This window comes from Notolepis coatsorum (assembly GCF_963971535.1).
Source record: "Notolepis coatsorum genome assembly, chromosome: 5".
NCBI lineage: Eukaryota > Metazoa > Chordata > Actinopteri > Aulopiformes > Paralepididae > Notolepis > Notolepis coatsorum.
This window is the reverse complement of record NC_140169.1, coordinates 89,691,970-89,708,981: the sequence shown is the minus strand read 5'-3', so window position 1 is coordinate 89,708,981 and position 17,012 is coordinate 89,691,970. Positions and strand designations below refer to the sequence as shown.

Sequence of the window (17,012 nt, the reverse complement as noted above, 5' to 3'; positions counted from 1 at the left end):
TCACTTGTTGAGGTCCGGCCGTCTGGACGGTCTGGGCTTCCACAGCACATTCCATGATAAAAAAAAGTATCCATTTAGTTAGATAGATGATAGATCATCATCCAACACTGTCTACAGTATCCTATCCTGTGTTCTGATACAATCGCAGGCGCCGGCACGGTCACCGGGCGTTGTCAATAATAGTCCCCACCGGAGCAGCACCAGCAGCAGGTGTAATTGTAACGGCGTCGCCTGTAGATGATCCCGCCTCCTGCTGCTCTGTCAAGTCGATTGACTGCTTCACTGTCTTCGTGAAACCAAAATTGGTTAGGCTTACTTATTTCATTTTCGTTTAGACATTATCCATTCTGAGTGACCTTATTTACCTGTCAAAACGATCACTGTCAACAAGTCACAGCCACAGGTTACAACGTGGGTCAAGTTTGATTTGTGCCGTGCGTGCAGGCTGCAGTGCCGCCGCGCTCCAAATGGTAATTGCAAGAATAGCATGCATGTTGCCATATTACGTGTGTGAATTAGTGCACAAATCATTAATCATACATCCAAAATAGCATAAGTTTATTATTATACACGATGATGATACTGAAAATTACAGAAAAATGAGAAATGCATGGCAAAAGTAGCATTTATTTTCAGTAATTTAGAGACCCCCCAAAGATTCACAAATCATGTTTTCAGGGGAGCTGATGTCTGATCTAAGGGAGCCATGGCTGACCCAGCTCCCCCCGTGGATCGCACCCTGGGTACAGGTCTGTCACAGTCAAAGGTCTGACGACCAAACAAATTATAGCTGGAGCGGGCTGTTGTGAAGCCAGCCTGTCCAGTGTGTGCTGTAAGCACAGGTCCTGGCAGGCAAGAAAGAATACGTTTTCAAAAGTAAATAGGTATTTATTTTAAATAATAAGAAGGGGAATTAAACCCACAACAATATTTAATACAGGGAGAAGGGGTAGGGGAGAACAAACAGGTAATATAATAAAACGGAACACAAGTATTACCACACACAGTGGCAGTAGGCCCAGAGGCCAACAGTATAGCTACTTACTACAATTGCCCACACACAGTGGTGAATGGCACGGGGGGGGGGGGGGGGGCAACACAATATATATAATCCCACCAAAATAGGGAATCCGATAAGCCAACACAATATATGATTGCCCACACAGTTAGGGATGGGGATTGATAGGATTTTATCGATACGATTCCAGTATCGATTCTGCTTATCGATTCGATTCTGCTTATCGATTCCCTTATCGATTCCTGATCAATGATACTTTAAATAAATACATTGGAAATGCAACAGAACTAAGCTGGTTAGAATAACAACATGCAACTTGACATTTCTGATCGTCATTTATTGTTGAGCCCCATGTCAGAAAATACAAAAACTGTAAAAAATTAAACATTAACTATAGCCTACACTTAAATAAATAATGTATTTGAGATTCTCTTAAAATGTATTTATTTTTTTATTCTTAAACTAATTTAATCTATTGAATAACAACCTATTGAATGTAACTACAGTTCAATATCTTAAACTAATTTAATCTATTGAACCGTAGTTGCATTCAACAGGTCGTTATTCCTCTGACTTCTCTGTCTCTTTCAGAGACACACACACACACTCACACACACACACACACACACACACACACACACACACACACACACACACACACACACACACACACACACACACACACAAACAGAGCTCCCTCCCGGGCCCCTGTCCTGTAAAGGTATTGGCTTGTGTTGCTACAGGGACATGTTTGTATGTTGCACTGTACTTCCTGGCTTACCGACTAGTAACAACAGTCAACGTGATCATCGCACGCTCTCCGTCTCTTATTATATGTGAACTAAAGAGTACAAGGTTTACAAAAACAGCCCCCACCCCTTTTTTATTGTATTTGTACCTGTACTACCTGCTGTCAGCTGTTTATCTCTCTCTGTGAGCTTGATTAGCTAGCGTTAGCTAGCGCTAGCTCCGCGGCTAATCTTAGCTTACCCTGAACTAAATCAATGACTAGGTTCTAAAGCATTGGATTAGTTTTCACTGCACATAGAAGCAGCCAAACAGCGGGAGCATTTCGGGAGCATATGACCAAAACCCAGGCAATTTCGAGCCCTTAACACTATGGCGTCCGTTCACGAGTATATACGTGTTTCGATTCCATGCGTTGTGGTCCAGAGCCACGAGTATACTCGTGACGAGTTGTTATTGTTTTATTCCATATTTATAATGCTTATTAGGTCCCCGATCCACTTGCAGGATCTTTCCACATATTTGATTTTCGAAACATGCAGTACCGGCCAGATCCGCTTAGGGGCGCCATCGCTCCACTGCAGTATCATTATGGGGATTTAAAAAAAAAATCTTTTACAGTGGGCGGATCATAGAGCCTCGATTCCAAACGAAGACCCTCCATCTTTGATCAGCTTGCCGAACGTATTTTTCAGCGTGGAATAATGGGATTTATGATTAGCCAATGTACATATCGATCTACCAGAATCCGATGACTGGTGAGGAAATGCTGCCGGCGATCACATGGCCTGACGGTATGATAATATTACCCCAAATTACAGCTGGATTGGACATTGTTTTATAACCTACAGATGAAGCCTTTAGTTTCATGGACACTTTGCCGCGACGCGCGCACGGTTATATCACGTCGTTTTAATTAATTAGGAACCCAGGCTGCTGTTCTGTTTTATGCCACCAGGAGGGCCACAGTCGACCGGCGGCGGTCTATTGAGTATTGACTTCCTCATTCATCACTGTGCCTTTGTATCGATAACACAAGCCACTGTCAACGTTGGGACGGCGTGAGACTGAGAGAGACTTTATTGTGAATTTAAAATACGCTGGTGAAGTGGGGAGGGAGATTGTTCATTCAAGTAAGCTATAATACAGTATTATATGGCCACCAGACATATTCTCTCCGTGAAATTGCATTTATCCGTCGCGCAAAAAGCAGTTTTCTTTTACTTTGAAAGATTGTCACTTCCGCCTCAGTACTCAGCTACAGGGAATGAAATACGTTGGTAAGCTAGCGAACATTGCATTCCTTATTAATTTCAGTAACGTTATGTTTTTCATCTGGAATGCAACTGTCTGGATTATGCATTGAAACTCGAAAGACAGTAAATAAACTAATAAAACGTTCAAACTGTTCCAACTTGTGTATTGTTTTCATAAAAGTTGACTAAGATTGTACTCTTGTATTTTGCACTGTACAGTATGTCACAGGTGAGCTTGCTAGCCATTTGATTGTTAACGTGATACTCTGCAGTGCAGGTGAATAAAGTAGAAGCACTTCTTATAGTGTACAATGGGGGAAATAAGTATTGTTCAGTAAATGTATTTCCAATTAGCGTATTCAAGCGAAATTTGCACCAGACGTTTGTATTAACTCAAGAAATCTAAACATTAAAGTCCATATGTAAATAAAGTTATATGTAATCAAGTGGAATGAAACAGGAAAAAAGTATTGGACACACTAAGAAAAAGCAGTACACCACAGCAAGGAAAGGCAAGGAACTAGCTGAAAACCAAAACGAATTAGGAGGCAACTCTACCTCCTATCTGTGCTAATAATGTCAACTGGGTTAGAATATATTAATGGGCTATAAAAAAAAATTTGTTTGTTACCAAGGTGCCACACAAGAAACATTAACTGATGGGTAAAAGCAAAGGGCTAGCCTCTCAAGACCTTCACAAACAGATTGTTGCAAATCATGAAAATAGAATTGGCTAAAGACGTATTTCACAACTTCAGAATCTTCCAGTAAGCACCATTGGGGGCATTATCCATAAGTGGAAGCAACATCACTCCATCATCAACCGGCCATGCACTGGTGCTCCTCGCAACATTTCTGATCAGGGAGTCAGAAGGATACTGATGGGCCAAAATCACACCTGAATACTGCGGGTGATCATACAGAAAGCATCCTTGAAGCTGTCATTACAAACAAAGTTTTAGTTTTGAATCACTTCTCTTGTAACACAACTCCTGGTCTACAGTTCTCCTGGTACAGTGTGTAAACCCATCTTAGGTCCCGTCATCTATTAACAGTCTATACTGTAGTTGAGGGGAACCTGTGTCAGAATAGTCATTCTTATGGTGAAGGTCAACTATTCCTGATTTTGCTATAGCGACCCACCGGAACCCTTGCAAGGACCGGCTTTTTATTTAATATTTATTTCAGATATTGATTGAAGTGTGTTTTTAGTCGACGGCGAAAGATTGATCGGGTTTCGACTGTCCTAACTGTGATGAGAAGTACGAATGACCTTGACTGAAACTGACTAAACTCCTGCCTTGATCAAATCCATTAATAGCTAAATAGAACTGTGTTGATTAAAAATTGCACAGTGGTGTTTCTAGGGTGCCAGGTGAAATAGGCATGTTGGAATACCACCCACATATTGGCATGAGGACAGTACTTATCGTTTATTAGCACATCTTTTGATGAGTTGGTCCCTCACACTTTAGAAGAACAAGTTACAGGTTGAAAAAACCCTCAGCTCAGAACTAGGCAAAATCTGCATATGGCTCGCTGATAACAAACTATCATTACACATGGGCAAAACAGAGTCCATTCTCTTCGGTTCAAATAACAAACTCAGCAAGACCGACGGCTTCTCAGTTACAGTGGGTGACAATATGGTCACAAGGAAAGAAGATATTACCTACCTGGGTTCCATCCTACAGGCAAATCTTTCCTGTGACAAAATGGCATCCAATGTAATAAAAAAAGTCAACCAACGAACTAGATTCTTGTACCGGATCTCGTCTCTGGTAAACAAGAATACCCTGAAGACTCTGGCAGGAGCACTCATTCAAGGGTACTACGACTATGCATGCACCTCATGGTACCAAAGCACCTCAAATGCGCTAAAAACAAAATTACAAACATCTCAAAACAATCTGGTCAGACTACTGCTTGACCTTACTCCTAGAACCCACCTCACCCCTGCCCACTTTGACAACCTAGGATGTAGGGGTGGACGGTATGGTCTAAAATGTATATCACGGTATAATTTGAAGCATAGACGTTAACGGTATATATCACGGTATCAGTGTTTCCGTTAGAATCATTTTTTTTGCCTGATAGGCAGGCTATATAAAGAATGACATCCTCAAGGCATGTAGATTTATAATATTTTAACTTAAAACTAGGCTACTTTTGCGTATAAAGTCATTATATTCCAAATAAAATAAGTCCCGAGTCCGTGCTGCTCCCATTGCAAACAGCCGGGCTGGATGCTGGATTTTGCTAGAAGCATTATGTAGCTGCAGAGCCGCAGAGCCAGCGGCGCTTTCAGGTCTGGTCACAGCTTTCAGCCGTTGGGTGGGGGGGCGCTGTTGAGCGGACCTGACCTGAAAGCGCCGCTGGCTCTGCGGCTCTGCAGCTGCATGCTATTCGCAAATCCACTGCTGCCGCAGTCCTCCCGGCTCCCGCTGCAGCCGTCGTTATCATAACACTACACGCATATCATAATGTTTACAGCAAACTGTAGTTGATCACCAGGTATGTTTTATTAACGTAGAATAATTCATATAAGAAAAACGATAGGGACATCTCTTACCTTTCTCCACTGGTTAAAAATGCCAGGAACTGAAATTGAAACTTGCTGTGCGCCGCGGTGATATGTGTTTATTATGAAATGACAATTGCGTGTTGACACGCCCACTGCGCGAAGCCTCCAAAATAACTTTTTCCAGTTTGCACATATCTATTATCTATGACTAATTCTATGTATTTTTAGGGGCAAATGCGATTGAAATAGTCGCGCTGTGGTTACATGACGTCATTGCTATTTTAGAGCTACTCTACCGGTAGGTACACGGTATAGTCAAAATCCATACCGTAGAGCAAATTAATACCGTTTATACCGTATACCGTTTATACCGTCCACCCCTACTAGGATGGCTTAGAGTAGACGCAACTTGCAATGGGCCTGGTCTACAAGATACACTACACGACAAAGGTACCCATGTACATGTCAAAATACTTCCCACTTTCAAAAACACTCAAAAAACACCTACGGGAGACTGCAATTCTAAACTGGCCCCTGTAAATGTCCTAACACAACCCCCCCCCCAATGTACAGTAAATGACCAAGTATAATAATAATAACTTCGTTTTATATAGCGCCTTTCAGAGGACCCAAGGTCGCTTTACATACGGGGGGGGGGGGATGACAAATTAACAAACATAGTGGACAGACACAACATATACATATAAAGTGAGAAAGTTAGGGGTTGAAGGCCAAGTTGAAGAGGTGGGTTTTGAGCAGTTTTTTAAATGAGTCCAGAGTTGGGGCGGTGCGGAGTTCTGCGGGGAGGGAGTCAATATTCCAATGTACAGTTTTGCTTGTTCAGTTGTACAGTGTCCCCCACCCACTCCTCCTACCCAACCCCCACCCCCCCCCCCCCCAACCTCCTCCAATGTACAGTTTCTATGTCAAATGTATATACTCTCTTTTCTGGACTCTTTTCGTATCACAAACAGTACTGTATTTGCAAATATGGTATGTCATAGATGTAGCAGTACTGTCTATCTGTATGTCATGTATGTCATATATGTTATGATGAATTGAAAATGGGGGACCCTGATGTAAACAAGACGAAAGTCTTTCTCTGGTCTGCATCCCCTTAACAATTGTATGTATTGAGCTGTACTGTACTGTACCCATTCTGCAATCTGTTAATAAAATGTTCAATCAATCAATCAATCTCCCCGTACTGTGGTTTCTTCTCAACCTTGGGGTAATGGAATTGAGGTACATGAGTGTAGCAGATAAACATGCTCCTTTAAAAAAGTTCACAGTCAAATCAGCCCCATGGATAGATAGTAGCTTAAGGATTTGAATGAATGAGAGAGACATAGCCAAAAAAGCATCAGTGTGTTCCAGTTCTGCTGCGCCAACAATTAGCATTTCAATGGTGTGTTTGTGTGTGTGGGGGTTTCGCCGCATTCCAATGTCACACCTACAGTACATACACAGTATAGTCACTCTACTACCCCCCTGTTGGGATGGAGGGAGAGACGAGACAGACTGAATGAAAACTTGTTTTCAAGTTTAATGTACATTAAGTTGTAAAGCACTTTGGATAAAAAAACTCTGTCGTCTACTCTAAGCCATCCTAGGTTGTCAAAGTGGGCAGGGGTGAGGTGGGTTCTAGGGGTAAGGTCAAGTAGAAGTTTGACCAGTTTGTTTTGTGATGTTTGTAATCTTGTTTTTAGCGCCTTTGAGGTGCTTTGGTACCATGAGGTGCAAGCATAGTCGTAGTACCCTTGAATGAGTGCTCCTGCCAGAGTCTTCAGGGTATTCTTGTTTACCAGAGAGGAGATCCAGTACAAGAATCTAGTTCATTGGTTGACTTTTTTTATTACCTTGGATGCCATTTTGTCACAGGAAAGACGACAAGCACAACACCAGCCTCTGCCACAGCAATGCATGTCAAGCTCTCTCTCGTCTGTTGTGCATTAACGTATTGTGTGTTTATAAGCAAGTATTACACCATATTCAAAACACGGTCCTCTCAAATCACCATGTCCTCCAACACACAACCTAAAGAAGTTTGACATCCAACCACAGTGCAAATGTAACAGTAAAGTGCAATAGTGATATACAATGAACAGGTGATTAAACTCTGTGTAAAATATATAAATTAGTACTACTGAGTAATAGTGCTAATTACTACTCAGATGTATGTATAGAGTTGTAGTATAATACAGTGATAAATGCTTATGTCATAAAGGACAGTTATTAATGTGATACTGCATTTGCACACATTTGTTACACCTGATTTTGTAAGTAAGAGGTCTGGACATGGACATGGTTGCAGCCATTTGTTTTATTATTCATTTCAATTTGGAACGTCACACAACTCAAGCAAAGTAATAACATGGGAGCATGTTCTAGTGTGAGGAAGGGTGCTCTTCTGTCCAGCACCTAGTATTTATCGTTTGGATGCGCATGCTTCTGTAAACCTTGTGCGAGACATGGTTTTGGATCCATCAACTTTAGTACTACTGAGTGTAGTGCTAATCAGATGGCACAGTCTTTCAAATGCATGGGGAGGAAGAGTTTATACCCGACATTTCATTAATAAAACCTGTGAGACAATAATTTTTGCTTTGGCTTTTCGGACCTTCGTCATTCTGGAGACTGCTATGATGTTGTGGTCACTGAAACCTACAGGAACAGAGACTGCCTTTGAGCATTGGCCTGGCACGTTTGTATAAATATGATCAATACATGTAGATGAAATGCCAAATGCAAAACCTGTTTCTATCTTTTCTAAAAAATATTAAACCCTTCTATAGTTACAGCAGAATCAGAGAAGGAATCATCATGGTGCGTTTCAGAGATGGCAAGGATATTAATCCAGTTAGCTTTGACCATACATTCAATTTCATAGCACTTATTTCTCAGACTACACACATTGATATGAGCTATAACCAAAACCCTTATGCAAGCCTAGCTTAATACAGGAAGTGTCAGTAGGCCTACCGACCATAAAGCAATAGTCTCAATGGGTTTCAGAATAACCAGGGAGTGATACTGGAGTCCCTAAACAGTTGGTTGTTGATATATAGTCTATCCACTACAAGGGCGTTTGTTTAGGCTTCGATGATCTTTTACTCAGTTTGGGCTTAATACAGTCTGTAATCTTCTGTGACTTTGTCTGAATGTTGAGCTATTTCAGTACAATAAATGCCCCTCTATACAGTTAAACTGGCCTGATGGTGTAGCTTATTTCCCCTATTGTATACTATAAGAAGTGCTTCTACTTTATTCACCTGCACTGCAGAGTATCACGTTAACAATCAAATGGCTAGCAAGCTCACCTGTGACATACTGTCCAGTGCAAAATACAAGAGTACAATCTTAGTCGATTTTTTATGAAAACAATACACAAGTTGGAAGTTTGAACGTTTTATTTTTACTTTCGTCTTGTTTACATCAGGGTCCCCCATTTTCAATTCATAATGACATACATGACATACAGGTAGACAGTACTGCTACATCTATACATTTATGACATATCAGTTTTGCAAATACAGTACTGTTTGTGATACAAAGTAGTAGTAGATAGTAGTATAGACATAGCAGCATAGTAGGTAGTAGTAAATAAAACGATATGCAAATATACAGTAAGGAACCTGACACGTCGCTAACTCCGCCATCACAACCATTGAACTATTATAACTCTGTTACACCTATACACGGCTGGCCCATAGTAGGTAGTAATAGATAGTAATACATACTGTACTGTAGTCAGAAATAAAACGTTACCAAAAGAATAATATTCTAATGATATTATCTGTCTAACTCGGCCGTCCCCGTCCACTACGCGTCTCTACATTTCGTAGCCGCATTTCTGCAGACCCCTCTCTGATTGGTTGAGCCCATTTCTGCAGACCCCTCTCTGATTGGCCGAGCGCGCGCATGCGCATGAGCCGTGACAAGCTCCTCTAGCCAGGAGTCAAAACTCCGTTAAGCTCCAGAGAGAGAGGCTGAAAACCCACAGTTCTTGCCCGACGGATGGGAGCCGAATCCCGGATCCGAGTTTTCTGATGAATAGCTCCAAAACATGGAGGTCGCGAACGCAATTTATACGCATGGAAGTATTGATTACGCCATAACGAATCATTAAAAAATATATACCTTTAACTGGAACATACATGTTTCGGAACCAATGTGTAACTAGACAGCTACAATATAACATTTATATTAATTAACCCAGTTAATGCCTTAAGAGAAAGAGTCTGGTGGTCAATTGCTACGGAAATGTTGTGTCTTACTAATAATAACTAATTCCTTGGTTAATAGAAGTCTCTGTGATACTTTCTGAATATGATTTGGGAACATCAAATGGGCAGGCCGCGAAATAACATAACGTTACAATGTACAGTTTCTGACAGCTGGCTGTGTTGTGAAATGTGCATAACGTTATGAATAAACCGCGAAGTCACGCGAAATAACGTTATACGCGATTGATATGATAACATTACATCCGCCTTTTACTGCGTGACGAGCTAAACCAATCAGAGAGGGGTCTACAGAAATGGAGTTCAACCAATCAGAGAGGGGTCTGCAGAAATGCGGCTACGAAATGTAGAGACGCGTCCACTACGGCTGCTGCAGACTCAGCCGAACGTTTAGGCAAATCACAGACGCCGATACTACAACGTCTCTCTGTGGTGCCACGCAATAGGTTGAATCGTAGTGAGCTAAGTTGAAGACAATGGTCGAGGTGTTAACTGTTTCATAATACGAATTTCATAATAAAAGCGGCCCGCTTAAAAAATAAATAAGAGCTTGTGCCATTTCAACGTTGACGGTTATCAATCGCTTGCGCTCAAAGGATATTTTATAAAACGAGGCATACAATATAATACTATGTATTTGAGCCAAAACATGTGGTCAGAACACAGTGCATTTTGGCCATTCGCTCTCATTCTCTCTCAGCCTCTCTCTCCCTTTGTCGAGGGCGGAGCAGGCACAGAGAGCAGGCACCTCGGCACGTTGTCACCAGCTGTATGAGAGCGCCCCCGCTGGTCATTGTTAACATTAACCATGCAAAACGGCCCCAAAACAGTTGTTCCATGACTATTTATGGCTGTATCTGTAACGTGATAGACTACTGACATTGGCTACCTGAACGCACACTATTACTAATCAATAATACTGATCGGCGTTCCCCGCCGCCCCCATTTCATCCATAGATGCTCTGTAATAGTCCGGATGCTACGCAGTTTGTTTTATTTCATTCGTATATATACAGCAGAAATGGCGTTTGATATAACGGTGCCAACGTTTAGCCTTTTTTGCAGCCTCCTGAAGAAAAGCCTAGACGAAAAGCGCAATAAACCTTCTATTCACTACGCTATAAAATGACAACCACCCGATGGATTTTTATTTTCTTTAAGCCATTATGAAGGCACGGTTTATGCACTCAAGTGACAATGAGAATGGACAGATAGCAATACTATAAATGATATATATAGCTCTTAGAAAGTACATCGGTTTGTTGACAATCCTCTGTCCTCTGAGGCCTAAATCGCTGCAAGACTGCGGTCGCCATAGTGTTTAGGAATCAAATAGTCTGCCATGGCTACATGCGTGGCGCTAACGTTATGCGCAACTGTAGGAAAAACCTGGCAGCGATAAGGGAATCGATAGTCACGGAGGCATGCGATTCCAGGAATCAGATAATTAGGAGCCGGCTCCCAACGGGAACCGGTTTTCGATTCCCATCCCTACACACAGTGGTAAATGGCATGAAGAGTAGACAAAATAGCATCAACACAATAGTGGCTGAACACCGGCAACCTCACTCCACTCTGGTCACTGGCAAATGACAGAATGAGGCACCCGGATGTGTGTCACCGGCCAGGCTATAACCACTCGCCCAAGGCTGACTGCCCGCAGGTGCCACTCCTCAGGCAATCAGCCCAATCAGTGAGACGAGTGGCATCTGGGAAGGGGAGAAAGAAAAAGGAATAAATACAAGGATGACACACACCACATACAAACAACATAATTAATATTACATATACTAACCTGATGTTTACATGGTGTTACAAATACGATAATAATGATAATGACCAACCCACGTACATCACAAGGTCACATAATTATAGTACAGTGGAGAAGTAAAAATTGAATAGGCAGTGTAAACAATATAACAATATAATTAACTCTGGACATGCTCATATTTCAATCTATGTCTTATGAATCATGCTGATAACACACTACTTATTCCAGAGCTACACTGCCTCAAAGAAACCAGAGCCATTTCTCTTGCTATGCATAATGACTACTTTACCCAGAAAGCAATGTAACCCCCCCCTCACTTAACACCTTCCAGTTAAGTCAACCTAATGAAGTTACATTAACTATCCAGTTAATTTTTTTTACCTACTTTTTCTCCTCCTTTTTCTGTGATTTTTCTCCCATCCCAATTTTCCTCTTGTGAACATTTTCCCTCCCCTGTCCTGATCATTGCTCGCATGTGCCCCCCACTGGCCGGTCGTAGGGAGGATAGAAGCCCATCACATGTCCCCTCCGATACATGTGGAGGCAGCCAGTCACTTCTTTTCACCTGCCAGCGCGGACTCTCATTGGCGAGGTGTAACGTGTGGGAGGCTCACACTACCCCCGCCATTTCCTGTCTTTGCTGTGCAGGCGCCCTGACCGACCTGTAGGAGTCGCTGTTTACAACGACCAGACTACCACCCATCGACTCCCCTCCCGCTGACTCTGCCAATTGAGTCAGTATGACGGCCGGCCCAAGCCGGAGGCAACGCTGACAGCCGGATTCGAGACCGGTGTCTCTTGCGTTGGTGACGAGCGTAATGTCCGCTGCGCCACCCAGCCGCCCCCTATCCAGTTAATTTCTATAGTGTAACGTTTGGCTACTTTTTATGCACATGAGCAGGGTTCGAGTTATCACCTGAGAGCTATGGGGGCCCCCTGAATCTTTTTGTTTACTCTTTTTTTCCTGAAATTTTTGCCGTTTTCGAAGTCATATTTAGAGGAATATCTCATTAGGATTAGAGTCTAATACTAATGAAAACTAATGAAACTGGCCCCCGTAAATGTCCAAACCCCCCTCCCACCCCCTCCTAATGTACAGTTTCCTCCCCCTCGTATGTATATATTTATACATATATATATCTGTTAGGATCTCTGTTTAACAGTACTGTATATTTGTATATATTGTATGTCACAAATGTAACGGTACTGTATATCTGTATGTCATCATCATGTATGTCATTAATGTCATGATATATATCTGTATGTCTGTATGTTGTGTATGTCATAAATGTCATTATGAATTGAAAATGGGGGACCCTGATGTAAACAAGACAAACGTCTTTCTCTGGTCTGCATCCCCTTAACAATTGTGTGTATTGAGCCGTACTGTATTGTGCCCATTCTGCAATATGTTACAGTAATCATTAGACTATTGTGTGATGTCATTATTCAGTCTCATTCTTAACCATCAATATTTGTTAATTTTCTTACTCACCTCTGATATATAATGCCATGTGTACTTATTTGCATTTAGCATCTGATCAAATAATACAACAATTTAATTTGAAAAAATTAGACCAAATTTATGAACTTGAATGAACATTTATTTGTCAAATCAAAAACTAACAAAAAAATCGAATGGAAAATAAATAGTTGTATGGCACTTAACAGCAGCATTTGCCTCCATGGGAAATAACCAGCTGTATTTAGTTTTCCAAAAGGTCCACTGACTCGGTCCCCAGCATTGTGGTGGTTGAGCAGCAGCGCAGTCTAGGTGGAGACTCGGGTCTGGAAGTGGCAGCCACGGTAACACTACTAGCACAGGAGCAGGGCTAACACTACTAGCAGTGTCAACCAGTAGCGCTGCTAGCTGCTGCGCTAATAGCATTAGTCAAAGTCTATGACTGGCCTTTTTATGAAGACGAAGCTGTCCAGCCTTGTCCAGCCTTGTGGCGGGTTAAGCATTTTCTTTTGGCGGCATGTGGTGTACTGTTTACTTTTTACTTGAGTCGCAATTGCAGGACACATTGAGGACCATGGGCACATTGGGCAGCCTCCTGTTTACATAACGTTAAGCTGGCTGCTTCTTCTTCACCAAATGGGTTGGAGTAGCGTTAGACACGCTCATGGGCGACGCATAGCGGCTTGGAGGTGAAACGCAGCCTATTCCACAACATTAATTACTCTGTTATTTTAAAAACTGAAAAGACAAATATTATCTATTAACAATTTATTTAGGTAACATAAATAATACTAATTTGTACATTGAAAAAATATATATATAAAAAAGAAAAATGGAATATTACTTTTTTGAGAGACCCCCACACTATGTGTGTGTATGCCTATGGGGGCTCAGACTCTATCTATGGGGGCTGAGCCCCCATTGGCCCCCACATAATTCTAACACTGCACATGAGTCTCTCGAACACAGTAAACCAAGCCCGAGTCGATCAAAGCTTCCTACGCTGAGATATGGTAACTTTTCCGCACCTACCCCTACCGGTGAATGCGTCATGGCTCCGCGGATTCCGAGAGGTATTATGCGGTGCACGAAAGTTACCATAGCGTCGACTCGGGGCTTGGTTTTACGTGTTCGGGAGACTGATGTCCAGAAAACCTGATTATGATCATGTCTTTACCACAATGACAGGCAGAGCTGTGAGTGAAATATAGAATATAGATATAGCTCTGCAAACATTGTGACGCACAGTGAAAATGCCTATCTTTTAAAGCGTGGCCCATTGAATACAAGGATGGAGATAATGGCTGACGCTGTAAGTGTTAAAAGTACAGAGTTCGGTACCCAACCCTAGTGTGCATGCATGTGTGCGTGCGTGCGTGCGTGCGTGCATGCGTGTGTCTGTGTAGTGATTAAGATGTCAGTGTTTATTAAGACAGCTCTACAGCCCTACCTATTCTCTTCCCAGAGTAGCAGCCGAGGTTGTGGGTGTGTTGGTCTTGTACAGTGGTCATTCTCACGGATTTAATTGCATTCCCCACTCACTTTGACAGATTGAATGTAAAAGCTATTTTAATCAATACATATAAAATCTTTTTAGATTAACATCCAGACTGAATGAAAATGAAATGAACTGTTGAAATGTCTGTTGTTTACTAGTTGCTGTATATTGTTTATTAGTCCCTGTCTTATGTTTACTAGTCGCTGTCTGTTGTTTACTAGTCCCTGTTTTTTGTTTACTAATCGCTGTCTGTTGTTCACTAGTTGCTGTTTGTTGTCTACTAGTCCCTGTCTGTTGTTTACTAGTCCCTGTTATTTTTTTACTGTATGAAGCACAATTTCAGGAGGGTCATACATAACCAAGCATTTCACTATAATGTACATTTACCTTATACTGTATATGACAAATAAAACAAAACTTGAACTTGAACCCCGTACTGAAAGGACTGTACTGCGTCTGCTACTAAACCATCATAAAGTTAGGATACTGAACCTCCATACTGAAAAGACTACTGCTACTAAACCACCATAACGTTAAGATACTGAACTTCTGTACTGAAAAGACTGTACTGCTGCTAAATCATCATATGAATACTGATTCAGTAATTCAGGTTATTTCATACACAGCATGCGTCTTCCTGTATCATCAGACCTGGGTTCCTGTTGTCCTAATTTCTTTCTGTGTGAAGCTGGTTTCATTTCTACCCCGAAACTTGACTGACTCGTTGCTTAAAGGGTAAAGGGGTAATTGTGATTTCTGGAACCCTATCATTATTTCATACTTCCCGATGATGTTGTCGATCAGTAGAATCATTTTCTAAGCAGAATCCATGCTGTTCCTCATACGAGCTCCAGCTAGCCACAAACAAATGCAAAGTCAATCGGGTCAAGCAGGTGAGACTAACCAGCTTGTTATTCTACTTTTACACCACTAGGAGGAGCCCATCCAGGGCTTCAGCGTCAGCAGCTATCTGGAGTACATGGAGGGTCTGGAGCAGAGCTATCGTGACGTAATACTCACTGACATGAAGAATATCACTGACCCTGTAGCGGTGTAGTGGACTGACCACTGCTCTGCAGACTCATGGACCAAATGAAGAAAACATTAAACATTAAATAACCAAATGTTAAACTTGTCTGAACATAGTGATATAGTTATCAGAAAGGTAAAAGGACTATGTTTTCTGTGTAAGGTAACCATACCTTTATGGCTGCGTCCATCATCATTTCCATGGACACAGTGAATAAACAAGGCTGCACAGATGGCGTGAAGTGAAATGGTTTTCAACCTCTAACTCTATTCCATTAGCACTCAAGTGATTTTTCTTTATTGTGTAAGATACTTCAGATTGTTACCTTTCAAAAGAGACCAGACTCATGCATGTGCTATAAGTGTAAAGTATAATAAATCGCAAATTACTTTGGGTATGCAATCGTCAGGCGTTTTATGCTAAATGTGGGGTATCCATAAGTGGTTAAGGAATGTAGCTCTATGTTGCTAGGCGACCGGCCCCACTAGCTGAAGTTGCCTAGCAATCTCACCTATCCCTAGAAGAGAAATCCTATAACAGAGTACAGCAACTTGCAATGGGCCTGGTCTACAAGATACACTACACCACTAAGGTACCCATGTACATGTCAAAATACTTCCCAAAGGTCAGTGAATACCACGACCACAACACCAGAGGGAGCTCTACAAATCATGTTAAACCCAGATTCGGCTCAAACAAGGGACTAAACACGTTTTGCAATTATGCCACATCAATGTGGAACACCCTACCCACAGCTGTAAAGGAATGTGAATCACTAGCCACCTTCAAAACCGCTCTCAAAGAGCACCTACGGGAGACTGCAATTCGAAACTGGCCCCTGTAAATGTCCAAACCCGACCCCCTCCAATGTACAGTTCCCCCACCCCGCCTACCCAACCACCCCCCAATGTACAGTTCCCCCCACCCCACCTACCCAACCTCCTCCAATGTACAGTTTCTTCCCCCTCAAATGTATATACTCTCTTTTTAGACTATTTTTGTACTCATAAACAGTACTGTATATTTGTAGATCTGGTATGTCATAAATGACTAGATGTAACAGTACTGTCTATCTGTATGTCACGTATGTCATATATGTTATGATGAATTGAAAATGGGGGACCCTGATGTAAACAAGATGAACGTCTTTCTCTGGTCTGCATCCCCTTAACAATTGTGTGTATTGAGCTGTACTGTATTGTACCCATTCTGCAATCTGGTAATAAAATGTTCAATCAAACTCACTTACTAACTCATTCGGTTTCAGCTTATAGTGTGCTCCGACTGTATTTATGTTGTCCCAGCAGGCCGGACAGTGTTGTTCTAAGCAGAACGCCAACTATTCTGCCTGGCCTGACTGTACATTGACCTGTGCAATCCGAATGACCGGTGACGCAGTCGATAGCGTTCCCCAATCCATTATCTAATCAGGATCCCGTAGTGGTTATTAGCCACCCAGTTG

The 17,012-nt window shown here is 41.9% G+C and overlaps 1 protein-coding gene across 1 annotated transcript in view; it reads left to right on the top strand.

The window, feature by feature from the left end:
* tbc1d32 (TBC1 domain family, member 32) overlaps nt 1-16,442 on the top strand; it is a 267,311-nt gene extending 250,869 nt beyond the window's left edge. Inside the window, exon 34 of the mRNA XM_084314169.1 lies at nt 15,455-16,442. Coding sequence (XP_084170295.1) covers nt 15,455-15,577 — 123 coding nt within the window. The 3' untranslated portion in view covers nt 15,578-16,442. The remainder of the gene's footprint in view (nt 1-15,454) is intronic.
* The last annotated feature ends 570 nt before the right edge of the window (nt 16,443-17,012 follow it).